The sequence below is a fragment of the Callionymus lyra genome, chromosome 1 (assembly GCF_982586985.1).
Source record: "Callionymus lyra chromosome 1, fCalLyr1.hap1.1, whole genome shotgun sequence".
Lineage (NCBI taxonomy): Eukaryota > Metazoa > Chordata > Actinopteri > Syngnathiformes > Callionymidae > Callionymus > Callionymus lyra.
In genome coordinates, this window is record NC_141818.1 from 38,556,460 (window position 1) to 38,583,303 (window position 26,844).

The 26,844-nt window shown below is 39.0% G+C and overlaps 3 protein-coding genes across 4 annotated transcripts in view; 1 reads left to right on the forward strand and 2 right to left on the reverse strand.

Annotated features, from left to right (window-relative positions):
- Positions 1-893: 893 nt before the first annotated feature.
- odam (odontogenic, ameloblast associated) lies at positions 894-3,658 on the reverse strand. Its single transcript, XM_087786422.1, has 7 exons — positions 3,599-3,658; positions 3,495-3,530; positions 3,352-3,426; positions 1,893-2,138; positions 1,746-1,802; positions 1,542-1,664; positions 894-983 (listed from the first exon to the last, which is right to left on the reverse strand). The coding sequence occupies exons 1-7, from the start codon at positions 3,656-3,658 to the stop codon at positions 894-896; spliced, it is 687 nt and encodes a 228-aa protein (XP_087642548.1).
- Positions 3,659-12,458: 8,800 nt separating this feature from the next.
- LOC148089410 (uncharacterized) overlaps positions 12,459-26,844 on the reverse strand; it is a 46,576-nt gene continuing 32,190 nt past the window's right edge. The window contains exons 1-13 of one of the 2 annotated variants that reach the window (XM_087806605.1): positions 20,220-20,239; positions 19,994-20,089; positions 17,727-17,913; positions 17,157-17,212; positions 17,018-17,083; positions 15,741-16,523; positions 14,607-14,700; positions 14,304-14,425; positions 14,125-14,245; positions 13,920-14,056; positions 12,926-13,074; positions 12,718-12,866; positions 12,459-12,649 (exon numbers count right to left, since the gene is read on the reverse strand). In XM_087806605.1, the coding sequence (XP_087662731.1) occupies positions 12,621-12,649; positions 12,718-12,866; positions 12,926-13,074; positions 13,920-14,056; positions 14,125-14,245; positions 14,304-14,425; positions 14,607-14,700; positions 15,741-16,523; positions 17,018-17,083; positions 17,157-17,210 (1,704 nt within the window). In that variant the 5' untranslated portion in view covers positions 17,211-17,212; positions 17,727-17,913; positions 19,994-20,089; positions 20,220-20,239 and the 3' untranslated portion in view covers positions 12,459-12,620. Of the gene's footprint in view, positions 12,650-12,717; positions 12,867-12,925; positions 13,075-13,919; positions 14,057-14,124; positions 14,246-14,303; positions 14,426-14,606; positions 14,701-15,740; positions 16,524-17,017; positions 17,084-17,156; positions 17,213-17,726; positions 17,914-19,993; positions 20,090-20,219; positions 20,240-26,844 lie in introns of those variants that run through there. The other variant, XM_087806604.1, reaches the window with a different exon arrangement.
- Positions 23,110-26,417, forward strand: LOC148089411 (uncharacterized). Its single transcript, XM_087783747.1, has 11 exons — positions 23,110-23,234; positions 23,320-23,374; positions 23,580-23,630; positions 23,724-23,777; positions 24,284-24,325; positions 24,837-24,878; positions 24,959-25,018; positions 25,089-25,292; positions 25,419-25,868; positions 25,956-26,235; positions 26,293-26,417. Exons 2-11 carry the CDS (start codon positions 23,321-23,323, stop codon positions 26,415-26,417), a joined length of 1,362 nt encoding a protein of 453 aa, XP_087639873.1. The 5' UTR covers positions 23,110-23,234; position 23,320.

Consider the following 26,844-nt stretch of genomic DNA (forward strand, 5'->3'; position numbering starts at 1 on the left):
ATAAAAATAATTATTACAAATTTTATTAAAATAACTGGTGGTTGACGTTTCGATCAAAATGTGTTTTTCCATTCACAGCGTGGAAGAAGGAGGCCTCAAGGCCACAAGTTTGGGGTAAGTTTCAATTTCACCTTATTTTGTTTTTGTCATGTTTCATTTATACATTTATTTTTCTTGTTAGGTTTTGAAGATCGTCTTTGATTCCCAGACGGTAATGTTCTTCCTGTACTTGTCAGCATTTTTTTCGTGTCAACGAATTAACATCTTTGTTTATGCTTTGATACAACAATGAAGGAGAAAAGCTCTCTGGAGGTTCTGGTAAGCACCATCAGCTTCTGTTCAGAGTTTGTTTCAAGTCACTTCACAGTTTCAGGATCAACATTTGAATTCTCTCTCTTAGGTTCAAACCAAGGGAAGACACGCATAAGAGAACGTCTGACTCTTAAACGTGAGTCAAACCTGGATTTCATTTGAATTTAATGGAAACATTCAATTGTATTCTTCTTTTTTTTAACCCAGCATTGATCCTGAGTCACTAAAAGAAGATGTTTTCGTGGAATCAAGAACAAAAAATTGGCTATTGAAATAAAACAAGTGAACGCAATGATTTGGCTATCAAAGTGCTTTATTGGTTTGTGTTGTTGTTGTTGTTGTTGTTGACAGCAAAATGATGCCTGAGGGGAGGAGGGAGAAGCACAAAGACTTAGTTGAAGAACATAATCTTTAAGAAAAGTCTGAATTGTTTTCACCTTGTTGCTTCCCTGCTGGAATTCAAGGCTCAAACAGGAAAGGGAAGTTGGTGTTACCCTGAAATTATGAGACAGAATTTTTAAAGAAAAGATAACTTATCATCATCATCATCATCATCATCATCATCATCATCATCATCATCATCACACCTCATCAGTTCCTGGTCCAATGGTGTCTCCGCGAGGGACTGGGGGGATCGTGGTCGACTCTTTACGAGTGCCCATTGGCCACGTCTGTGATACAATAAAATCATATTCAAATTAAATTAATTAAATTCATCACCATAAATTCATTGACTTGGATTCGTTTTTACCTTTTCTGCCGGCACCTTTGGCTGCGATGCTTGCTGAAATGATTGGAATTATAAAAATATTAAAAACATATTCACGTATAATAGTTATCCTAATTAAAAACTTGTTTAAAATACCTTAGAACCAGTTTTATATAATGATATATAATGTAAAACATTCGTCAAATTCAAGTCTATAGTAATTTTTTCTGGTCTTTCCAAAGTCCAGGTGCAAACAGGGGTTTTAAAAGTGATCAATAAGATATAGATGATACATTTTGACAAGAAAAATGAACGGGAAAAGGATAACTTAATTATTTTTGGGGGTTTTTCACAAATAAAAATGTTTGGGCAAAACATTGAAATATAATATAAGTAACAAAAAAAGGGAACAAGTTATTTTTCGGGTTGAAATCTAAATCAAAAGCAAAAAGAAGTTCAAAATAAAATAGTATTTTTTTACTCTTACTTGTCTGGTATTGGCAGCATTCCCTCCACTCACCTGCAGAGGGAGCTGTGGTCTCTGTGTGGATTTCTCCAGGTTCTGTTGAGGGTTGTTGGGCTGCATAACTACGTTGTTCCTCTGCTGTGGGTATCCGTAAGACGGGACATAGTAGTTGTAGCCCTGTAGGACGATGGAGGATATTTATCCGCCTCGTATTACAAAATAAAATCAGAAATGTTTTAAGACAGTTTGACCTCTGACCTGCTGCCGGTTCATCTGAGGGTATGCGAAAGCAGGATACTGGAACTGTGGGAACATCTGAGAACAACACAGATGAAATTTATGAACACTTGAAGCTCTCTTGGTGTTTCCCCGGGTCAGTATCTGAACAACATTTGAACTCAGTACCTGCACTGGGTTTTGAGCTATCTGGGGCCCATTGGGATTATTGGGGTCCTGTGGTGTGTTCAGTTGATCCTGCTGGCCATTGGGGAGCATTACGGGGGTCAGCTGGTTCCCCTGGTTGGGAATCAACAGTTGAGGCCCCTGAGGGTTGAAGGGATTCCCCAATTGAGGGTTCAGGTTGACCATTTGAGGGGTGAGGAACAGATCCGGCTGCTGCTGCTGCAGGACGAACTGGGGCAGCAAAGAGGCCTGGAAGAAGCACCCGGGATTAATAAATCCTGTATTAACATGAACCTGGGATTAACAAATCCTGAGTTAATGTGAACCTTGGATTAATAAATCCTTTATTGACATAAACCTGGGATTAACAAATCCTGAGTTAATGTGAACCTTGGATTAATAAATCTTGTATTGACATGAACCTGGGATTAACAAATCCTGAGTTAATGTGAACCTTGGATTAATAAATCCTGTATTAACATGAACCTGGGATTAATAAATCCTGAGTTAAAATGAACCTGGGATTAATAAATCCTGAGTTAATGTGAACCTTGTATTAATAAATCCTGTATTTACATGAACCTGGGATTAATAAATCCTGAGTTAAAATGAACCTGGGATTAATAAATCCTGAGTATTCACATGAACCTGGGATTATTAAATCCTGAGTTAACATGAACCTGGTATTATTAAATCCTGAGTTAACATGAACCTGGGATTAACAAATCCTGAGTCAATGTGAACCTTGGATTAATAAATCCTGTATTGACATGAACCTGGGATTATTAAATCCTGAGTTAACATGAACCTGGGATTACATATCCTGTATTAACATGAACCTGGAATTAACAAATCCTGAGTTAACATAAAATTGGGATTATTAAATCATGAGTTAACATTAACCTGGAATTATTAAATCCTGAGTTAACATGAACCTGGGATTATTAAATCCTGAGTTAACATGAACCTGGTATTATTAAATCCTGAGTTAACATGAACCTGGGATTATTAAATCCTGAGTTAACATGAACCTGGGATTATTATATCCTGAGTTAACATGAACCTGGTATTATTAAATCCTGAGTTAACATGAACCTGGGATTATTATATCCTGAGTTAACATGAACCTGGTATTATTAAATCCTGAGTTAACATGAACCTGGGATTATTATATCCTGAGTTAACATGAAACTGGGATTATTAAATCCTGAGTTAACATGAACCTGGTATTATTAAATCCTGAGTTAACATGAACCCAGAATTAAAAAGATAAATTCTGTCCGACTCATCTTTAAAGTTCTATGGTTTGATGGTGATCCAAAAAGATTTTGGGCCAGAATTTAAGAAATAAAATACTCACAGAATAAATCATCAATACCTATTTGTGTGTAAGAATATCCTGTATATAACTCAATGAATTGATCTTCTACATAGTTAAGATGTTTTTGTCTAGAAACTCGACCTGTGCTTGTCCCAGAGCAGCAAGAGTCAGTCTATTCAGTCCATTCAGTCCATTCAGTCCATTCAGTCTCAGGATCTGAAGATACAAACATCATCGGCGTCAAAATGAACTTTTAAAACTCATCTGGACTCTTGGTTCGATACCTCGTTGCTGTTGCTGGCAAGAATCCCGATCTGGATCTGTGGAGCGAGACGAAGGGTTAGGGAGCGTCCGAGGAGGCGAAGGTTTTGCCGAGGAAATAACTCACAGGTAGAGCAAAGATGGTCTCGCACAGGCAAAGGAACAGAAGGGCAGTCTGCATCTCCATGGCGTCTGGAAGAAAAAACCCGTCAATATGTTTGGTCTTAAGAAGACGAGCCGGGGTCGGTACCTGGTCTGGTTGCAGGTTTCCCTTTCTGTGTCTCCTCTCCACCTGAACCTGGTCCTTTTAAAGCGTCCTGCCGTCACGGGATCAGCAGACAGCTCGCGGTCAGACGCTCCTCGGTGTGTCATTAGAAAGAAGTCACGTCTGTGAGTTTCAACATAATTCGCCTTTTTGTTTTGCTACAACAGCAAAAGAAAGATTTTGTTGTTTGTTTTCAGCAGCGCTCGTGTTCGGGCCTGGAGTGCAATTAAATCGAAGATAGTTTGTGCGAAAGAAACTTTACCATATCGACTTATTCAGAACTGTATATTTTTATTTATTTTTGGCTTTCATTGTGTTTTCATTTTTTTATGTTTTTATGGGTCTGTATATAACATTTAAATATTCACACTGCTCATTCATTTTTGTGTTGCAGTCATTACGTCCTCCGCAGCTACAGGAACAAAATTAATCCTGACGTTGACTGAGGACAAGAGGATACAGTCGACTCCAGCAGCTTTTAAAGCTGATGTTTGGACATATTTTGGTCAACAAAAAAAATGAAAGTAGTTAAACTTCATCAAGAGTCGTGTGGTCTGTAAATTCTGCAACATCAGAGTCAAGTACTCGATAATACTACACATATTTCCTTGTTACTACATCGTATAGTTGCTCCTGTATTGTAATAATTCCTATATACACCTCTGCTCTAGAGGTGTTTTGGGCAACTGGGAGGAGACCTTGGGTCAGACCCAGGATACGTTTGGCAGACAACATATGACCTGATCTCATCTAAGCAGTTTCCTTGGGTGAAATAAAACTTCCTAAAGATACTAATTTTTACCATTATTGTGGATTTTACACCCAAATATTTGTCCTTTATATCGTTTTTCATTCAAATAAATGGCATTTTAAATAGAGCTTGTATCCCTAAAAGGTCAAATCAGCTCAACAACACACATGAGGACGGAGTTAATACCAAAACGTTACAGATGGAAATACAGAACAAAACTAAGATTTAATCTTTGTTCCTCTTTTATAATCAACATTTCCTCAACACATTACATTAAAATCAAAGGTATTTTCCTGGTCACATAAAAAAAGATATTATAGATATCTTATGGATATTAAAAATAACGACTTAAGTGTCAAAAAAAAGAAGTTATTCTATAGGTTGGATCACTAAGTGAAAATGATTTTCTAAGACAATACACGCTCTGAATTCATGTTGACGTTGTCTCTTTAGTCCAGTAGAGGGCAGCAACGATTTAGAAAAAAAAAATGCATTCAGAGAGTTTATTAGTTTATTAGATACAATCAAAAACAAATGTGTTGATTTATAAACGTGTTTATGTCAGTCATAAGTGTAGGTATGAGGAACACAGGTCTTGATGGACATGATGTTCAGTCACATTCAGTTGCTCCAGGAGGAGGAATCTGAAGAATAAAAACACAAGACATTTATCCAGTCAATTCATTTTAAATGTTCCAAACATATACAAATCTACCTGAGTGTCAGGTGTCTTCTCAGGAGCATTTTCTGGGGTCCGGATGTTGCGCTGTTGAGTCAAAAAAACTATTATTATTCCTGAATTTTATGGATATAAAGTGATAAGATCATCCTACCCGGAATCTTGGAAGAACATTAGGTTGTGGGGGGAGTGTCTGCTGCTGTGCAAGACCTCCCATCAGAACCTGATCACAACAAAGTCAACAAAAGATTATAAAGATTGATATTTTATATATATATATAAAAGCATTTATATTGACCCCATTCTGCTGCTGCTGGAGCTGCTGCTGCTGGAGCTGCTGCTGCTGGAGCTGCAGAGGATTCATCTGTGGCATCTGAGGGCCACCGAAGTAAGGAAGCTGCAGAGAGACAATTCAAGTTGAAATTGCAACTGAAATATTGATAGTTAACTAGGGGGGACTCACCATGTTGGCTGCAGGGGCCGGGTACATGTTGGGAACAGGAGCAGGATAGCCAAAGGCAGGAAAACGGGGAACGAACTGAGAGTAAAAAAGATCAGATACTGTGTGAAACAAGATTTTTACAATTGTTTTTATTATCAAACGGAGAGTAAAAGATTCAGATACATTATAATATATGAAACAATTCATTATAACTTGGTCATTCTACAAAATAAAGTCTACTATTTAATACAGTATGTAGGATGTATTTTCTCACCTCATGCATTAAACTCTTTACATGTTATGAATATTGTTGTTAGTATGTTTATTCATTAATATTGTTTTATGTTGTTGAAAATCTCCAGTTTCATATTAAAATACTTGTAAACTCATAGTGAAACACTACATATTTATTAACTTTATAGTTTGTGGTCTGCAAGAAAATTGTTATAATGAGAATAATTTAATGTTAATCAAAAACTGAATCACAACAATATTGTCCTGTTGAGACTATTATTAAAGTTGTTTTTATTGTGTTAAATTACAGTAAAAAAAAAAAAAAAAAGTGTATATATATCAGTTTTTATATTTAATCAATTATATTGTGATACAATTCAACTGAACTACATGACTGATGTCCGTTAAAGAAGTAGTTTCCATGTAAAAGCCAAAGAAAACGGATTTTAATCGTGATTTACATTGTTTTATGTGATAAATATTATTATAGTTAATATTGTCATGCAAAAAAAAAAATTTTTTACAAATACAATAAAGTACAAAAACAAATTAGAATTATTAGGCGTCAATTCAACGTTGAACTTTCCAGATACGATTTAAGATTAACATTCAATCATTTGGATCTGATTTGTTTATAACTGTATTGACAAAATAACCTGAACATTTACTCTAAATTCTCTTGTTTGTTTGTTTTTTATAAGGCTTTCTGACCATCTCTCACTGACCTGGACAAACTGGGGTTGAGCCACTAAACCGGCCCCGCCCAGCGCCGCCATCTGAGGGTTCAGGCCTCCGGCCAACAGACCGGGATTTGCACCGACAGCTCCTCCATTCATGGCTGAGAGCATCATCAGTTTTGCGAGCTGAAATGATCAGTCAGTTTTAATTTCAAATATCTGTGATGATAAATGTATAGACGCTCTTACCTTCCCCGCACTGACCTGTGTGAGAAAAACAAAAACAAAGCATCACTGAGTGTGTAGTTCAGGTGTGTGGAAGTGTCCGTACTTACGTGACTGAAAAAGGCGAAACACACGAAGAAAACGACCTTCATTTTTTTTTTTTTGGTCTACCTGTGAAAACAACTTTTCGACAACTAAAATATTGTCCGACAAATGTTCCGTGTAACTTGTGTCTGACCTTGTAACTCGCTTTTATGTGTCCAGGAGATTACCTTCGGTCCAATTAGAGAGAAGACCGGAGTCTGGGTCTTTGTCATCTGCGTGACACCTTTTGGGAGCTTTTTGTGAGATTTAAAGAATTTTGAGCACAAACAGCACGGTGACTCAGAACCGACCAGGTCGACCGCCGACACCAGCTTTAGCTGTCAACACCTGATGTCATCGTGAGGAGAGAAAAAAAGTGTAAAATCATAACTTTTTTTTATATTAACCATAAGCTATATCAGTGTCAAACTCCCCCCGATGCTAAATCTGTCTCACCAATTTATTTCATGCGGCCCACGAGAGCTTTAAACAATCGTTTTATTGTTCAAATGCTGAATCACAGCCATATTGACCTGTTCATACTTGCTTGTGTATAAACCAGTGGTGGGCAACAACATTTCCTCAGGGGCCACGCATTAAACATTGCCTGTCGTTAGGGGCCGTCAAGCAAAAATAAAGGAGCGAAAAGTATAAAATCAAGCAAAATATGATATTGCAAACTCCTATATGGCTATTTTATATATTTTTTACATTCTTTTCAATGTAACATAAAAGCATTCTCTCCCAAAGAATGTTTTTATATTCACTTAAAACTTTCTGAAGGGAATTTAATATGGGAAAAATGGGAAAAAACAGATGATAAAAGTCCTATATCTTTAAGATATTTTACCTCATGAGTGCCATGCTTTACCTGGGTCTTTCCTCTAGACACAAAGGAATTATTAATTATTTTTTAATTGTGTTTAAACTTTTGTTTTCTGTATAACCTCCGGGTCACCTTGACCCGGAGATAAACTCAAAAGGAGTATATATTTTAGTTCTCATTATCATTAGGGCTCAACTATTTGTCATTTATTTATTTAATTACCAAAATTGCGACGACAATTCAATGACAATATAGTTGGTTGATGGATCTACTGACTCCTTCAAGAAACATCTTAAGATGTTTTTATTTGTTCAGGCTTTTCCTTGATTTTCTGGAACTCCTGTTGTGTTATCAGTTTTATCTTGACCTTTAAAGTATTGAATATTGTTTTGATTGTTTAAGCGCTTTGTGACCCTGGCCTGGAAAAGCGCTATACAAATAAAATGACTTACTTACTTACTCACTTACTTGTATAGTTATGACAACATTTGATAGTATCAACATATGTCAGCCTTTCTTGTAGGTCTGCGTATTACGATGAAATGAGATGATTGACATGTGGATTTATTTTTATAAAATATCCTTATTTTACTTTAAGACTGTTCAAATAAAAACTTTAAACTACACCACAACTACATAACTAATGTAAAAACACACATTTCTGTGCTTGATAAAAACAAAAAATAAACTCAAAGGTGTTTCTGTCGCCACCTAGTGTAGAGTTGGTTTTATTTAAAATTTTAATTTGGATTCTATTAAATCGCGATTAGTCAATTCGAATCGGAAAAAAAATCGTCCTGGAGTTTGAGGTTTTGACATCTTTTGCGACTCAGTTAAGTTGAGACTTCATTTAATAAAAAGGAGATTTATATTTAAAAAAAAAAGACAGATTTTGAATCCTAATAAAAACAAAAAAAAGGTTTCGAACGCATTTCTATTCTTTTTTTTAATTATTAACAAAAAAATTGGTTCAGATTTGACTCTAGTGTTGGAGACGCAACACAGAAAACCAAAGATATCATGAAATCTTATTTTAATTTTTCAGTGGAGCGTAAATATATCTGTTTTTTTCCCAGAAATTCTTTCCGAAGTGGGTCGAAGCAAAACAACAGGAAGACAACACCCTGCTGCGCCCACTGAGCCCTCGAGGACAGGGGGCCCCTGAAATCCTTTAGAGAATATGGTCTCTACTTTTTACACGTTTTTATTTATTTTTATTCGATAGATTTTCACGCCGTGCAGGCTAAGCTAGGCTATAGCTAGTCGACTCCTTTTTTATTTCAAAGCTCACGGAAGGCAAAGTGAAGAAGGTTTTTCAGAGTCTATAGGTTATGTCACCACCACCTACATAAGAATGTACAAAAGCCTCAGTCTTGGCCGCAGACATTTTTTTTCTTCTCCTCCTCGACGAAGCTCCGGAGGTCCACGTTTGTTTGTGAAGATGTCACGTGGGCGGCTATTACACCCTCGGTGCGTGCGGTTCTGTCGCTGCACGCAGGAACTCCATGTTTTTTTTATTTTTTATGCTGACGGCGGCGACCGCCGAGCAGCAGGTAAACACCCTGAAGTCTGGTCTGCAGCTCTGGACTAATTACACGCCGTCACCCCCCCGGATGATGAAACATCTCGTCTGGGGCGTTACGTCATAGAATATTTGTGAGTGTGGAAAAAATGCGGGTGTGAACGGGTGATACAGGAATAGCAGGACTCGGTTATTTTTAGATACTTTTTTTATTAGCAGGAGGTCGACTCTTGTTTTTGACGCTCATTCGGTCGGCAGGTCTTCCACCTCCGCCGCCCCGGAACCGTCCTCGTCCTCGTCCTCGTCCTGGTCCTGGTCCGACTTGAGCGGCGGGGGTCGTCTGAGGCGGGCGGCCGCCGAGCGCTGGAACCGTCCCCCGACTTGACCCCGGAGAGCGGCCGGTTGCGGCTGGAGGTTGGGCTGAGGCTGGGGGTTGAGTCCGTTGCCGTTGACTTGAGGCAGGAGAGCGAACACGGTGAACCCCGGGTTCCCTCCCGCACCCTGTGCGTTGACCCCGCCCGGTTGCGGCCCCCCGCCGGTTTGGATCACCCCGACGGGGACCAGCTGCTGCGCCGGGATCTGACCCAGTTGGCCCGGTTGGATCAACAAGGCGCCGCCGACTTGCGCCAGTTGCGCCAGGAGAGCGTCGACGTTAGCGGGGAGGCCATTTTGCGCCGCGATGTTTCCCGCCGGGTTAGCGTTAGCATTAGCTTCGGCGCTGTCCGACGACACGCCGCACTCCGCCAGCAACACTTTGAGGAGGACGACCCACAAGATGGAGAACATGGTTGCTGTTGTTTTTAAAGGTGACAGCAGCAGGTGTGAGCTCGCCTTATATACCTGGAGCGAGAGTCGGCTCGACCAATGAGAGTCCAGGGTTTTTGACCTCGAGAAGTTCCCTTGTCATCGTCTCCCATCAGGGAGGATTATGTGGTGAAAAACACACAAACCATTTGATAGCAGCTTCCACCGCGAGGAATATCTCGACGCCGTCATGTCGGGCGTGAAGCCCATTAAGAGACCAAACCCGGGTTCTTGAGGTTAAAACTGGATGTTCCCCAACGTCAATCCACTCCATGATTTCATCTTTTAAATGTGGTGAGTCACATGGAGGTGAAGGAACGGCCAGGAAGTATATTTGTTATCTTGTCTCACAAGAAGTATGAACAGTTACACAAACCTAGAGAAAAAACTAATATTATTATCACCAAAATAATTCACCATAAGCACGCGTTTCAGCCAAGTTACTGCACTTTATCACATGTTAGGTTGAAGCTGCTGTTTTCAAGGGCAAAACTTTGTTTTTGTTAAACACTTACTACCGTGTATGTCTTATGTGTTTGTGTGTCTGAGAGATTGTGTGTGTCTAGGTGTGTGCGTTGTGTGTGTTTTGTGTGTGTGAGATGAATTTGTGTGTGTGCCCATGCGTGTGTGTGTGTAGGTGTGTGTGTCATTAGTTTTTGTATGGGTGTTTGTGTGTGTGTTTCTGTGTGATTGTGTGTGTGTTGATATGTTTCTTCTGTGTGTAGAATTGTGTGTGTGTGATTGTGTTTATGTGTGTGTAGCTATGTTTCTTTTGTGTGTGTGTGTGTGTATGTCTGTGATTGTGTGTATGTGTGTGTAACTATGTTTCTTTTGAGTTTGTAGAATGTGTGTTTGTGAGTCTGATTGTGTGTCTTTGTGTGTGTAGCTATGTTTCTTTTGTGTGTGTGTGATTGTATGTATGTTCGTGTAGCTATGTTTCTTTTGTGTGAGTAGAATTGTGTGTCTGTGTGTGTGTATTTGTGTGTAGCTATGTTTCTTTTGTGTGTAGAATTGTTTGTGTGTGATTGTGTATGTATTTGTAGCTATGTTTCTCTTGTGTGTGTGACTGTGTGTTTAGCTATGTTTCTTTTTTGTGTAGAATTGTGTGTATGTGATTGTGTGTATGTGTGTGTAGCTATTTTTCTTTGGTGTGGAGAAGTATGTGTGTGTGATTGTGTGTATGTGTGTAGCTATGTTTCTTTTGTGTGTGTAGAATTGTGTGTGTCTGTGTGTGTGATTGCGTGTATGTGTGTGTTTAGCTGTGTTTCTTTTGCGTGTGGAGAATTGTGTTTGTCTGTATGTGTGATTGTGTGTGTGTGTGTGTGTGTGTAGCTTCGTTTCTTTTGTGTTTGGAGAATTGTGTGTTTGTGTGTGTGATTGTGTGTATGTTCATGTAGCTATGTTTCTTTTGTGTGTGTAGAATTGAGTGTCTGTGTGTGTGTATTTGTGTGTAGCTATGTTTCTTTTATGTGTAGAATTGTGTGTATGTGTGTGTAGCTATGTTTCTTTGGTGTGGAGAATTGTGTGTGTCTGTGTGTGTGATTGCGTGTATGTGTGTGTTTAGCTGTGTTTCTTTTGCGTGTGGAGAATTGTGTTTGTCTGTATGTGTGATTATGTGTGTGTCTGTAGCTTTGTTTCTTTTGTGTTTGGAGAATTGTGTGTTTGTGTGTGTGATTGTGTGTATGTTCGTGTAGCTATGTTTCTTTTGTGTGTGTAGAATTGTGTGTATGTGATTGTGTGTATGTGTGTGTAGCTATGTTTCTTTGGTGTGGAGAATTGTGTATGTGTGATTGTGTGTATGTGTGTAGCTATGTTTCTTTTGTGTGTGTCTGTGTGTGTGATTGTGTGTATGTGTGTGTTTAGCTGTGTTTCTCTTGCGTGTGGAGAATTGTGTTTGTCTGTATGTGTGATTGTGTGTGTGTGTGTGTAGCTTTGTTTCTTTTGTGTTTGGAGAATTGTGTGTTTGTGTGTGTGATTGTGTGTGTGTGTGTGTGTAGCTATGTTTATCCACAGATAAATATATAGATAGATGATTATCCTGGTTTGCAGATTACAGATAAAACAGGAAACAAAAATATGTCATAAGAAGGTTCCAGGTTTCATATCCAGCCAATATCTACTGATTCAACGACAACGAAGGCACAGGACAAGATCCAGTTGGATTTAACTACCATTTAAAAAATGTAAAAACTAAATCAAGTCTGTTTTTGGCTTGAACGTTGGTCAAATCATTGTATCGATACATAATGGCCTCTGTGTGACACTGTTATTCATTTATCTAATCATAACTTTAGGTTCTACGAAAGGTAACCCTCTTACCGAGCCTTGCTCTCGGTTAGCTCTGTAAGAGGTAACTTCAGGTAATGTTTATGTTGTGGCTAAAACACAAGTCAACACAACAAATCTTTTGTAACACGTTGTCAATAAAGCTTTATTAAAAGTATATTCCACATGATAACTAATATCTAGAAGGTTATGTTGAACAGAGAAAACGACACGACAGTGTAAATAAAGAAATAATAATGTGGTATTGACGACAGTTAGTACTCAACGATTATAATAGACTAATGAAGTAAAGATTCACACAACTTGACACATGACCTCTGACCTCCAAGGTCAAAAGTTATGAAACACCGGAACTCAGAAGAGCAGGTTCACGTCAACGTCATCTGTGAAGGAAGTTGAAAAAAAAAAGGTTCATAAGTGGTTTGAACCAGGGGGTCCAGAAGGTTCTCACCGCTCTTGATCCCGAAGCAGGAAGTCCACTCTCTGAGGGAGACCTGTCTGTCCTTGTCTGCGTCGCACTCCTGGAAGAACCTGGAGGTGCAGTGTTCCATGGGCACCAGAGGAACCCGCAGAGGAGCCAGCTCGGAGTGAGAGAGGAACCTGAAGAAGAGACGCTCAGCGGAGGGTCTATCTTTTTGGGGGGATGGCGGAGAGCAGACCTGTCTGAAGGATGCTGGTCCAGCTGAGCGAACTGCCAGTGGACCGGGTAGATGTACATGTTGTAGTTCTTCTCAAAGTCCTGGGCCAGCAGCTCCACGGGGTGATCTCCAGCGTGGAGGCGCCGCTCGCTCTCCGATATTTTCCTCACCTGGGAGGCGATTTTGAGGAACTTTTGTTAGTCATTTTTAGATGTTCTTCAGCCAGAGTGACAAGAGATACATATCTCGGGTCAGGGTGGTGATTACAGTGAAGTTTTGTCAGTTCTATGTCTAATTAAAGAGGATTTAAGTTTATATTTGTAATACAATTTCAACAACTTTTTACAATTTTGAGAGATTTTGACCCACACAAAAATATTAGGTATATCCATTACGACTGTCAGAAACTATCGTTAATTGATTTTGTATTCTTTTTTCTATCATAGTCAATTTTTGGTTACCATTTATTTTCAAGTATATATATAAAATAAATTAAGTTTTAATTACAGTTAGCATTCAGATATTCAGCTTTTGTACATTTTTTTTGTCACCTCACCTTAAGGAAAAAAATAAAGAAGAAAAACGAGAAAACATCGCGAGATCCAGTTGACGACTGAGGACGAGAGGATACAGTGACTCCAGCAGCATTTAAAGCTGATGTTTGGACATATTTTGGTTTCAAAACAAATGAAAGCAGTTACGACTTCGTCAAGAGTCATGTGGTCTGTAAATTCTGAGTCAAGTATTAAGACAATACTACAAATAAACCTTATTACGGAATAAAGATCACATCACATTTTATCATTTATATAGTTTGGATCATTTGGTTAAGATGGAAGAGATCAAATGAAAAATAAAAAGATAAAAAATTCACAGTGAGATTCACACAAAATCTAAATCTAATGAAATCAAAGACGTCCAGAAACAAAGTGATGAGTCTCCACAAGAATTGACCTTAGGTGACCCCCAGTGGCAGTTGGAGACCCCTGGTTTAAAAATGCTTCTAAAAACTCACTCTGAAGCGCTGCTTGGACGTGAGAAAGCCCGGCGTGTCGGAGTCGTGCTCGTACAGCTGCAGAAGAACATTCTTCAGCCAGTCCCTCATTCTCAGAGGGAACTGGACCAGCTCCGAGTCCACGCACTCGGGAATGACTGAAACAGAAAAAAAAAAAAAAACACATTCATCTCTCCGAGCAGCGTTTTTGGAAATGTTGTCAGACTTTTGCAGGAGCCGATGTAGTCCATGTGCAGCTTGTTCCCTTTCTTGGTGCCCTCCAGGTTGCATTTGGTGGCGAACAGCTCGCAGGACGACTCGTAGGTTTTGTTGTCGGTACCACAGACCTGCAAAAAAAAAAATCAGTTCATCGTCTCTCCAACAACGCTCTGGACTCGGACTCACGTGATCGAACTGGTTGACACTGGGGGGACACTCGGACGACTGTCTGCAAACACAGCTCGGCTTGTTTTCCGCATCCAGTTTGCAAGTTTTCCCGCGTTTGCAGCGGAAATTATCACACGGATCTGAAAGAAAACTGCAATTAATACTTGGATTTAACACTTTTATTTGATGAAATCCCCTCCATAGCTGGTGGACTTGTGTTTGGATTGTGACTCTAATCGTGCAGAAGGGTTTGTAAAAAGTCGCTGGTCAGCAGATTCCACTCTAAGGCTGTTGTTTTAATGAGTAGTTTCGGGCACTGACCGGCGGGGGCTTCCGAGCGTGGGGACGAAGCAGGACTCGGGTAGAGATCCGCGGTGGCTCTGATCTGGACCGGATTCATGCCGACGACAGGACCCTGGATCAGACGGCGACACGTTTTTGCTTTAATTCATCCATTCAAAACCTCCAGTACATTTGAAAAACCTTCATAGAAATGTGTTCATGGTTCAGTGATAGGTGCTGTTTTAACTTGAACCACACGAGGTCAGCAAAAACAAGGTGCAAACACACCTCTGGCCAATCCTTCAATGTGTTTGTTTACGGCCATTTGTAAAGGAATTGGGTCGATGTTGGAGTAAATAAGTAGGTTAATCTATTCTTTTAGGCAACAATACATGCAATTTTAATTTACTGTCATGATTGGTCACATGACTCGAACAGTTGAACTTACCTTATATAACATAACCAAAATATTTTAAGAAAGTGTTCATTTATAATTATTATAATGAGAGTCTTTTCTTTCAGTGATGAAGCCTCATGAAGTATCGTTCACAGTTAGCTAGACGCCGCTATATTGTTGTATAATCGAGTCATTGTTGACGAGATATTTCCCACGATACTGTAACGCTTACATTTTAATTAGTTTTTTATTTGTCCTTTTACTTTCAAAATCCTTTTTATCTTCATCATAGTTGTGTTATGTTATTTTGATAAAGTGTATATAAAATACAATTATTTAAAGTTTTCTTATTTAAAATGAACAAAATTTAATTAATTCAATATTCACACCGTTTTATTTTTGGCTCGCAATTTAACTTCCGGCCGCTAGATGGTAGCAAAAGAAATTGAAATCCCATGAGATCCTGGCCATGACTGAGGACGAGAGGATACAGTCGACTTTAGCAGCTTTCAAAGCTGATGTTTGGACATATTTTGGTTTAGAAACAAATGAAAGCAGTTACCAATTGATGTGTTCCTATGTAACGTATCGCCAGGTTCTTTCCAATAGACACCCATGGTCTACAGTGCTGCAGTTACACTGTTATAACAGTGGGGGGAGCCAGTAATCTTCTGTAGTGCTGTTTTAATAGCGTGAGTAGGTGAATTACTGGATTTTAACAGCAATTTATACACACAGAAAAGGTTAAATGTTTAACATTTTGATGATTATCTCACCCACTTCCCTGCCCTCCTCTTCTTCGCCTTCTGAACTGTGGCGTCAGTACTGGACTCCTGAGGTTCTGGCCGGTTCGGTTCTACGCCAGATCTTGGTTGGTCACTTTGGGGCAAGTGCTTCCTGGTCCTCTGGTTCTTCCTCGGCCTCTTCGTCTTCCCGTCCAGCTTGTGTTCTTTCCTCCCATCTCGTGTTGGCTCAGGAACCGTTCCATTGTTTGGTTCCTGTGAGTCCGCTGGTTCTGTTCCGTCTTCAGGCTCGGTCTGGACGTCGCCGTCTGCTGCTTCGGAGCTTGTCTTGTCATGAGGACCTGACTTCGATTTCTCTTCTGCCACCTCTAGAGGTTCAGTGAGGGGTTTCATCGGCAGTTGTGGGTCTGAACCGTCAGCGTTATAGTCCATGTCTGCGCTGCCCTCGTCCAACATCACACCGTGATCTTCACCAGCCTCTGGATGTATCACCAGTTTATCCCCAGATGATGTCTTCTCCACCTTAGCCAACCCTCCACTCTTCTTCTTTTTCAACTTCCTTCTCTTCGCACCGGGTTTCTCCTCCATCGCAGCGTCGTCCAGCTCCCTCCTCGCCGCCTTCTCCTCCTCTTCTGCCTCCTTCTTCAGAAGAGAATCCAGTTGCTCCTCGCTGAGAAGAACCGCAGAGCCTTTATCCATCTCCATCCCTCCATCTTTGTTGATGTCCAGGTGTTCCTCAGAGTTGTCTTCCTCCGGGCTGCTGGACTCAACTGTTGCTACAAACTTCCCCACGTTCACTTCGTCGTCTATCGCGGCCTTGAGAAAATATTATTCACCATCATTTATTGTCTTTTCTCAGTGAATAAAAAAATGTTCTTCAGTGTCGTTAAGTATTTTTACTTGTAGCCATAAGAGCAAACCTTTGATTTATTTAATCAAAAATGAAGGGTAAAAACGACATGATGCCTAAACTAATGGGAAAATACTTGAATGTAACAAAATAATGAGCAAAGTCTTTACTGTAATTAAGCTTTAGCTAAATTAGATTTCCCAAAATGCACTACAGCGGTTTGTAATAAATAGAAAAAAGTAAAAGTTTAAATGGAAATTTACTCCTACTTACACATGGGCTCTATGAAGGACAATTAATGACAGAATTATCAATAAACAATTGAATAAATAAATAAGTGTCGAAAAATAATAATTGATTATTTTATTATTAATACATACAATTATTTACTTATAATTATGTCATTCCTCGTCCTCCATAGACTGAACCTTTAAATAAATGAAAAAATAATGATAATTACCATTTCTTTAGCTTTTTCTGATCTTCTGTGTGATCCATGGTGTTTTCCATGAGCTTCTTTTCCCACCTGTTTTCCATTAAAATATATATTTATTTCAGTGTCTTCATTAAAAGTTTTGCCAGCAGCTGCGGATACTCACTGAGAGCGACACTGTCGCTGCCAGAAGGCAAGCGAAAGCAAAGCTGATCCTCATCCCTGAAGTCGAGAGAATGAAAAGTTGAAGCAGCTAATGTGAGAAAAAAAAAATGGATGTCGTCCCGCTCGACACAAGACGAACATTGTCGCCATGGTGATCCTGCTCGCTGATGCTCAGTTGACAGAAGTCACATTCAGGGCCTAAGCAAGCATCAGAAGCTACCAGACTGGAACAAAGTTGACTAAGTCCACAAACGTTTTTTGTCTTTGGCGGCAGACAAAAGAGACACCAACGAGCCCACGATAATCACGTTTGGTTCGGTCTGGTAGATGCAGTAGAGATGGCGCTTGTATTTCAAGATTGTAGAACGATTTAGAACATACTTTCAGATTAATAATATCTATATTTCATATGGAAAATATCAAGCTTAAAAATGTCTTAATTCCCACAATCCTGCATAGTGTAAAATTAAATACAAATTGCTAATAAATTCATATTGTTACACAATAAATAAACCATTTAAACACATGTTAACAAGATTAAATGTAATAATTAAGAGTAAATTTGTATTACCTGATGTTTGATGTTGCAAAAGAGGACGACGATCCAACTCAGATCGCAGAACCCCTGTAAAGAGGACGTGGCGTGATCAGAACTCGCACCCGAACTTCCCGTTCAGTGATGAGTGCGTGATGGGGAGGGTCTTTTGGATCATTCCGACGAGGGGGCAGACAGGAATATCGAGCTGAGAATCTCCGTTCTGTACAAATAAATTCAATTTATATCAGATATAAACAGTCGCTCCTCCTGACCTTCACAAGGACTTTACAATAACTTAGATCAGATGCATTTGAATAAACCAAAATGGTAAATATACAAATGATACAGTTCGTGATTGGTCAACTTGATGATAAGAAAAAGGTTCACAATTGAAATTCAAACTCAGGGTAATAATCAATGTGTCTGTAGAACCAACATGATTGCAAGAATTGCTTAAAAGATAATTCTAATTTCAGGATTTGACGTAATCCAGAAGAGAATTTACCCTCTCTGTAGTATTGTCATTGAACAGCATGTATCATGTTCTTCTTCTTCTTGTGTTTTATTGCCAACTCCTCTTATTACTCAGTACTTATGGTTCACTTTTGGATAAATCTCCATCTATGAAAGCAAAATCTAAAATCCATCCATCCATCCATCCAATTTCAATCAATACCCTGGTTTATTTTTGATTTGTTATTTAAAATATATATTTTTTTATATATATAAAAAATAAAGATAAAGACATTACATCGTTTTTTAAAGTACTTGAAAAAATTTAAATATTGATTAAAACATTTGAGCTGAAGTTCTGAATTGTATTCTGTTTCAACAGTTTGTAAATTTGTTTCATTATGTTTCAATTTAATTCAATAGTTTGTAAATGCGTTTCAATATTTTGTAAATGTGTTTCAATAGTTAAGAAAATGTGTATCAATGGTTTGTAATTTGTTTTAATAGTTTGTAAATGTATTTAAATACTGTGTAAATATGTTTAAATAGTTTATACATTTGATTCAATATTTTCAATTTAATTCAATATTTTGTAAATGTTTTTCAATAGTTTGTGAATGCGTTTAAAAATGTTGTAAATATGTTTCAATAGTTTGCAAAATAATTCAATAGTTTGTAAATGTATTTCAACGGTTTGTAAATGTCTTTCAATATTTTTTCCATTTAATTCAATATTTTGCAAATGTCTTTCAATAATTTGTCAATATATTTCAATAGTTTAGAAAATGTGTTTCAATGGTTTTTATTTTTTTTAATTAGTTTGTAAATTTGTTTCAATTTCTTGTAAATTTGTTTGTCCATTTTTTAAATAGTTTGTAAATTTCTTTCAATAGTTTTTTCAATTTAATTCAATTGTTTATAAAAAAAATTAAAAAAATGGTGAAATGGCTTGTAAATTATTTTCAAGAATTTGTTGAGACCCAAAACTGGGAAAAGGGGGATTTCCTTATGTATTTTTATATATATAGTGCAACATCAGAAGAATCAAAGATCACAAAACAACAGTCTTTGTGCCACGACAAGCATCAATCATCCTCCTCCGCGGTCTAAAGCAAGAACCGTTCCACTGTGGTTTCTACTCCAGACCAGTGAAGATCTCGGCTCTAATTACATGTTTCTCCAGAGGAGGTTAAACAAGGATTCCTGTTTTAAACACGACCATATTTGGACGGCACGGAAGCTCATACTGTACATGGGTTTCTCTTCGAAAGGACAGTTTTTCCAAGAACCTTGTTTGCCCTGCGGTCGCGTTGGCTCAGGTTATGAAAGTCACACGGAGGCTCTGAGGATGAATCAAGACCAGGTTAAATAATCATTTGAAATCCTCATATTGAGACTAAAAGTCAAGCTGTAAAAGTGTCATTCGTCCTGTGTCCCCCTCGGTCAGCCCCAGGGCCTCCTCCTACTTGGACCATTCAGAGCAGAGTCTTAATGCCTTCCATATGACGGAGCTTCACTCCATGCGGAGAACTCCCTGGACCACATGAGACAAACTCATGACATCAAGTCAATTTTCTGTGGCTCGAAAGGCAGATTATTGTTCATGTTGATATCGTGACCTTTTAAAAATGTCCGTGTTTAAGACGCGGAACAGAGATTATTGATGTTGACATGAAAAGTAAAACTGGTATTTGTTTGACCAAGGGATCATTAAGATAAATTGAGTCCCAGATTGATTTTGAAAATCAACCTCCCTATTCAGTAAATGCACTTTTATTTGGCACGCAACTTTCTTAGACTGTCAAAGGATTTTGAACCCTTGTTTTTTAAGTTCGACACCTGCTTACCTTTGACCTGGTACCATTAGGCTAATTCCAGTTATCGCCGCCATTAAAAATAAAAAATATGGTGTCTCGTCATGAATTGGATCCGATTCGTTTCACCTGGAAACAAGAGGAAGGTGATTGTCATATATGGTACCACCATCCTAATCTCCTGCAGGAGCTGTCTCGTCTGCAGTTGATACAAAACTCTGCAGCGAGAATTCTGACCGGCTCTAGTAGAAGAACTCACATTTCCCCGATCCTTAAAACCCTCCGCTTTTTATCAAAGTATTTGACGTTATTGGCCCCTGGGTTACCAAAATTGTGAACTTCTCCCTTTCCACAGGGGTTTTTACCAATGCATTTAAACATGCCATTGTGGAGCCTCTGCTCAAAAAACCAGGCTTAGACCCAACTGACGTCAGTAAATTCCAGCCTATTTATAAGCTCCCTTTCTTCCAAGATCTTGGAGAAGGTGGTGTCTGAACAGCTGTCATTGTACCTGGATTAGATTGACATTCATGAGAAGTTTCAGTCTGGCTTCCGTAAACATCACTCTACGGAGACAGTCTTACTGAAAGTGTCCAGTGACATCATGATGTCGGCTGATTCGGGTCAATACACTGTTCTGGTTCTCTTGGATCTGTCCTCAGCCTTTGACACAGTTGATCCTGCTGAGAAGACTGAGGGATGAAGTGGGACTGTCTGGGTCTGTGTTAGAATGGTTCTCATCTTACCTTTCTGGGCGCAGTTTTAGTGTATCTGCCAATCAAATGAGGTCTGAATCGGCAGATCTGTTGTGTGGAGTCCCTCAAGGTTCTGTTCTGGGTCCTCTATTGTTTTTGCTGTACTTGATTCCCCTCGGGTAAAATCATTCAGAGATTTCCAGATGTTTCTTATCACATTTTTGCTGATGACATCCAGCTCTACTGCTCTTTTGATCCAACTGAGCCCCAGCTTTGTGACCCTGGTCTGGAAAAACGCTATATAAATAAAAATGACTTACTTACTTACTTAGTCAATTGTTTGCTAGAAATCAAACACTGTCTGAGTGAAAACACTTTGCAGCTAAATGAGGACAAAACTGAAACTCTGGTTATTTCTCCTGATGATAAGGTTCCAGGGTTGAGTCAGTACTTGGGTGACTTAGGTCATTCTGTCAAACTGAGCCTGAGAAACCTGGGTGTTGTATTTGATAAAGACATGTCTCTTGTTCAACACTGCAGAAAACTGACCAGAAACTGTTTCCTTCAACTGAGAAAAATCTCTAAACTTAGGAAAATGTTGTCACAACATGATCTGGAGTTTATAATCCATGCTTTTGTGTCTTCTCGTCTGGACTATTGTAACAGTTTGTTTTCATGTCTTAACAAGAAGGATCTGTCTCGTCTGCAGTTGATTCAGAACTCTCACATTTCTCTTATCCTTAAAACTCTTCACTGGCTTCCAGTTTCTTTCAGGATAAACTTTAAAATTCTGGTTCTTACTTCCAGATCTATTCATGGTCAGGCTCCTCCTTACATCAGTGATCTGATCCAGACTTACACCACAGCTCGGGCTCTGAGGTCTGTGGATCAGAATCTACTGATGGTTCCTGAACAGAGGTTCATGGCCAGAGGATAGAAATCCTTCCAGGCTGTTGCTCCTAAGCTTTGGAACGATCTTCCTCTCCCTCTGTGTTTGATGATCTACTGACTCCTTCAAGAAACATCTTAAGACCTTTTTATTTGTTCAGGCTTTTCCTTAATGTTCTGGAACTCCTGTGTTTGTCTCTGTGTTATCTTGACCTTTAAAGTATATATTTTATTGAGTATTGTTTTGATTGTTTAAGCGCTTTGTGACCCTGGTCTGGAAAAGCGCTATATAAATACAAATTCCTTACTTACTTACTTACTTTGGAACGATCTTCCTCTCCCTCTGTGTTTGATGGATCTACTGACTCCTTCAAGAAACATCTTAAGACATTTTTATTTGTGCTTTTCACTGATTTTCTTGGACTCCTGTGTTTGTCTTATGTGTCTTGACCTTTTAAAGTATATATTTTAACTGTGTATTGTTTTTGATTGTTAAAGCGCTTTGTAACCTGGTCTAAAATGGCACTTAACAAATAACCTTTACTTACTTACTTATTTATGATACTTGAATGTTTGGTTGTATTTAGGTTAGGTTAGGTAGAACTTTATTGATGAAATAGTTTTTTTTCCAAAGTAGCCACAGCAAATACAGCAATTTTTCATTAAAAATAATCAAAATAAAATAAGAACAAGAACAAAGAGAAATAAAAAGAACAAGATCATACAATTAAGTCTAAAGATAAAGATAAAGAACATAGATCAAAGAAAAATAACAAAGACAAAGGCTACAAAGACTAACGTAGAACAGAACATCATTATACTTTTACTCCACTCCTGTCCCCGAACTCAGATATGTATTGTCCAACCAGGGCCAGTCGTCCCATCCTGGAGGTCTCAGAAAGATCTAGTCAAGTCGATGTTCGACTGATGAACCAAAATGTGGATCAAACACCATTTAGATACTTCCCACAGAAGGTCAAATGTCAACTCCACCTGCAGTTTCTAATGTCGATAAACAACCCTCACGTTCACAACATGTGTACTTTTGACCCCACTTTTATCATTCAAAAACACCCGAAAATACACGTCTGAAATGTTGGAGGTAAATGTTTGTTCTGTCTGAGCAAGAAAGAGTTGCATAAACTCAGACCTGAGTTTTCATTCACGCGGCACGTTCCTCGCTGCATGTACAACACATACAGTGTATATGTCGCGCTTGTTTATTAGACCAGCTTTTCCTTCCTGCAAGAATGCTGCTCCTAAACCTCACTTTAAATATATGTACACACCGGAAACAAGCATCTCCCCGTCTGTCTGCCCCTCTCTGAGTGGGTGAGTTTGTTTTTACAAAGAGCCACAAACCCTATGGTTTCGAAATCCAAACTATATTTCACTTTCTCCCCTTGGGAGGGGTCAGTGGTGAATGTAGAGACGGAATGAAATGAAAGACGTGTGTGTGTGTGTATGTGTGTGTGTGTGTGTGTGAACAGAGAATGTGTGTGTGCGCTTCAGAAGAGACAGGCGGAAGGAAGTGATGCAGTCACTTTAATGGAGTGGAGATATATATATACAGGGGTGCTCGGAGCATTGCAGGATTATTTCCACATGCACCTCGTCTGAACAAACACCTTCTTGGCTCCGGAGAAGTTTGCTGGAATCGCTTTCACGACTTTTGCTCCACACATAGCAAGGTAATTCATTGAATAATACCTTCAGATGAACTTTCAAAATGTATTTTTAATGAACAAAAGTGAACATGAGTATTTCTTGTTACAGAATGAAGACTGTGATTATATCGTTTTGCCTCTTTGGCATCATCTTTGCTAATCCTGTAAGTACATGGTTCAATGTGCATGTTTTAAATGAATATTCATGTTTGTTTGTTTTTAATTTGAAATCAAAAATCTTGTGTTTATAGTTTGTTAACATGTATTTGTTTTTTAGTTGAAATTCTAAACAAAGAGTGTGACGATACAGATGTTTATTTCTGGTTTTCTGGTTGTTTTGTTTTAACATATTTACGTTTTATCCTCCAGATTATACATAATGACGTTTCAGAGTCGAAGGATGTCGATTCCAACTTGACGGTGAGTTTTATTAGGAAATCACTAAGAATAGTAAACAAGTGACTTAAAGCATGAATCTGAATCTGTGTTTCCTTTCTCATATTTCTCTGCCAGAGTGAGAGCTCGTCCGTGTCGGAGTCATCTGAGAACAGCGCACCACACCTGCAGGTATTTACATTTTTGCTTTGATTTTATTTTTCTTTATTTGACTGACATCAATTTTTCTCATCATTTCAGCAGCAGGGCTTTACTCTTAGCTCAGATATGTTTTAGTGGTTAATAGTCTTGAAATGTTCTTTTGTACAGTCATCATAGATTACATTTTAAAGTCAACTAGTGATAACTCAATAGTTGTTTTTTTAATGTTGTTTCATTGTTTAGTTTATCTATATTTAATGGTATAAACTAAAACGCAGATATTTTCTACTTCAATAGAAGATATTTACATTTATATTGATGTATAATGAATCTATTGTTTTAATGTCACGGCACAATCAAATATATTTGATACCCTTTCATATGTATTCTATGTATTTCAGTTACTTAAACCATTTATTCCTGCACATCTATCAGAATATATATGTACACAAAGCTAGATCTTAATGTTTACATTGTTTTCTTTATTAGATGTTTAAACTCCTTCATAACTTATGTTGTATGTTCTTGTTTCTCAGAGTTCCGAGTCCTCTTCAGCAGAGTCAACGTCACAGGACAAGGTACATTTTAATAAACAATTCATAAAAAATTTCCTGTAGGAGACCTCCCCAGGGATCAATAAAGTTCTATCTATCTATCTATCTATCTATCTATCTATCTATCTATCTATCTATCTACATGTTAAGAGTCGTCCACCTTGATTGATATGAGTTGTTCGACACATACTTGGGTGTTTGTAAAGAATATACAATTAAAATTGCAATTCGCAGATATCTAGACAAGATGAATACACAAGCACAATCTCTTTGAGATTTTGTTAATTTATTCTTCATTCACTTGAAATGCATCATACCAGAAATAAACAAGACAATTTGTCAATGTTTGTGTTCAAAAGTCAAGTTCAATGAGGGGGTTTTTCCCTTCAACTAATGTAAAATGTAAATGTATGTTTGGTTCCTTTCCTTCGATTATTAACAGATATGGATTAAAAAAGCTTGATTGGGAAAGTTTGACTGATATATTAGAATATACAGTCATTTTTATCAATAAATAATTTGTTTCTGGTTACAGCCTTCAGAAGAAAGTGACAGCAAATCGGCAGAAGACGTTGAGGTATTCAATAATGTTTTCCCTCATGACATGTTTAAAGAATAGATATCATCATAGGCTTAACCCCTCAATCTTACGTCCAGGTGGAGACGATAACGGAGACCAAAGACGAAGCCATGGACAGTGAGGAGAACGTTCGAAAGGTTCGTAGTCTAACAAAGGGATGGATGAGGAAAATAAATCTTAACCCATTCTTTTTTCATCTTTTTTCAGAATTGGGTCCAGGTTTTCGCAAATGTGGTCAAACCCCTGAGCGCAGAAGACAACAGCAGCACCGAGGTCAAGGAAGAGTCGGATGAGGTGACAGATCATGTAACCACCGCCCGGAATTTCAAGAGCCTCCAGATGAAAACAGCAGACGACACGAAGGGCAACAGTAACAGCAGCAGCAGCAGCAGCAGCAGCAGCAGCGAAAGTGTTGAAAGCACAGACACCCCAAAGACCACCAGTGACAGCAGCAGTGAAAGCATCGAAGGTACAGACGCTACCAAGACCACCAGTGACAGCAGCAGTGAAAGCATCGAAGGTACAGACGCTACCAAGACCACCAGTGACAGCAGCAGTGAAAGCATCGAAGGTACAGACGCTACCAAGACCACCAGTGACAGCAGCAGTGAAAGCATCGAAGGTACAGACGCCACCAAGACCACCAGTGACAGCAGCAGTGAAAGCATCGAAAGTACAGACCCTACCAAGACCACCAGTGACAGCAGCAGTGAAAGTATCGAAGGTACAGACGCTACCAAGACCACAAGTGACAGCAGCAGTGAAAGCATTGAAAGTACAGACACCCCAAAGTCTACTAGTGACAGCAGCAGTGAAAGTGTTGAAAGTACAGACCCCACCAAGACCAGCAGTGTCAGCAGCAGTGAAAGCACAGAGATTACTATAGACAACAGCAACCTAAGAGCAAAGACCACTTTGATGGACGCGACCAAGACCACCATTGACAGTAGCAGTGAAAGCGTTGAAAGTACAGGTTCCCCGAAGACCGCAAGTGACAGCAGCAGTGAAAGCTCAGAGATTACGATAGACGGCAGCAACCTAAGAGCAAAGACCACTATGAAAGATGCTGCCAAGACCACCAGCGACAGCAGCAGCGAAAGTATCGAGAGCACGGACAAACCCAAGACCACCAGCGACAGCAGCAGCGAAAGTATCGAGAGCACGGACAAACCCAAGACCACCAGCGACATCAGCAGCGAAAGTATCGAGAGCACGGACAAACCCAAGACCACCAGCGACAGCAGCAGCGAAAGTATCGAGAGCACGGGCAAACCCAAGACCACCAGCGACAGCAGCAGCGAAAGTATCGAGAGCACGGACAAATCTAGGACCACCAGTGACAGCAGCAGCGAAAGTATCGAGATCACGGCCACAACTAAAAGCGCCAGCGACAGCAGCAGCGAGAGCAAAGAAAGTAAAGAATCCACGGAAAGTGAAGAGTACTTCTTCCAGAACATCGGCGACGACGCGTACTACTCTGTAGATAACCTGATGGCGCCAGATGAAGACGAGCGAGAATTACGCCTACGACGATGACAACTTCACTTCATCTTTAACTAAAAGACTTTTTTCATCGCAAGCTGTTGCATCTGAATGTTGACCTGCACGATACAACACCTGATTTTTCTATATTGGTGTGGACAAAGCTAATGCTCTTTTATACTAATAAATGTATGTATATATTTTAATGTTTCGTCTCTTATTTTCTTATAATCTCATGTGATTGATGAGCAAGATATATGCTAAAAACAATGAAGCTAGTCCAAGCTACACAAGGTGTACCATATTGATAATCAACAGCACTGTGTTGATATTAAAAGAAAAATGTTGGGGTTATTTTAGGTTTAATGATATTTAAATGTTCATTAAGGTTCGTTTATGGTTCATCCTCTGGACACCATCATCGGTGAGCAGAGAAGCCCGAATGCTCCTCCCCAGATGCAACACTAATAGACTCAGGAAC

Bases quoted from the DNA above. Each gene is read 5' to 3' on its own strand.
- odam (XM_087786422.1), bottom strand. From the start codon at position 3,658: ATGGAGATGCAGACTGCCCTTCTGTTCCTTTGCCTGTGCGAGACCATC. The intron at 2,139-3,351 runs GTCGAGTTTCTA...TGCTTCTTCCAG, and splicing joins CTGCTCTGGGACAAGCACAG to GCCTCTTTGCTGCCCCAGTT. The intron at 984-1,541 runs GTGAGTGGAGGG...ATTGTATCACAG, and splicing joins GACCACAGCTCCCTCTGCAG to ACGTGGCCAATGGGCACTCG.
- LOC148089411 (XM_087783747.1), top strand. From the start codon at position 23,321: ATGAAGACTGTGATTATATCGTTTTGCCTCTTTGGCATCATCTTTGCT. The intron at 23,631-23,723 runs GTGAGTTTTATT...TTTCTCTGCCAG, and splicing joins ATGTCGATTCCAACTTGACG to AGTGAGAGCTCGTCCGTGTC. The intron at 25,293-25,418 runs GTTGAAAGCACA...GACGCTACCAAG, and splicing joins GCAGCAGCAGCAGCGAAAGT to ACCACCAGTGACAGCAGCAG.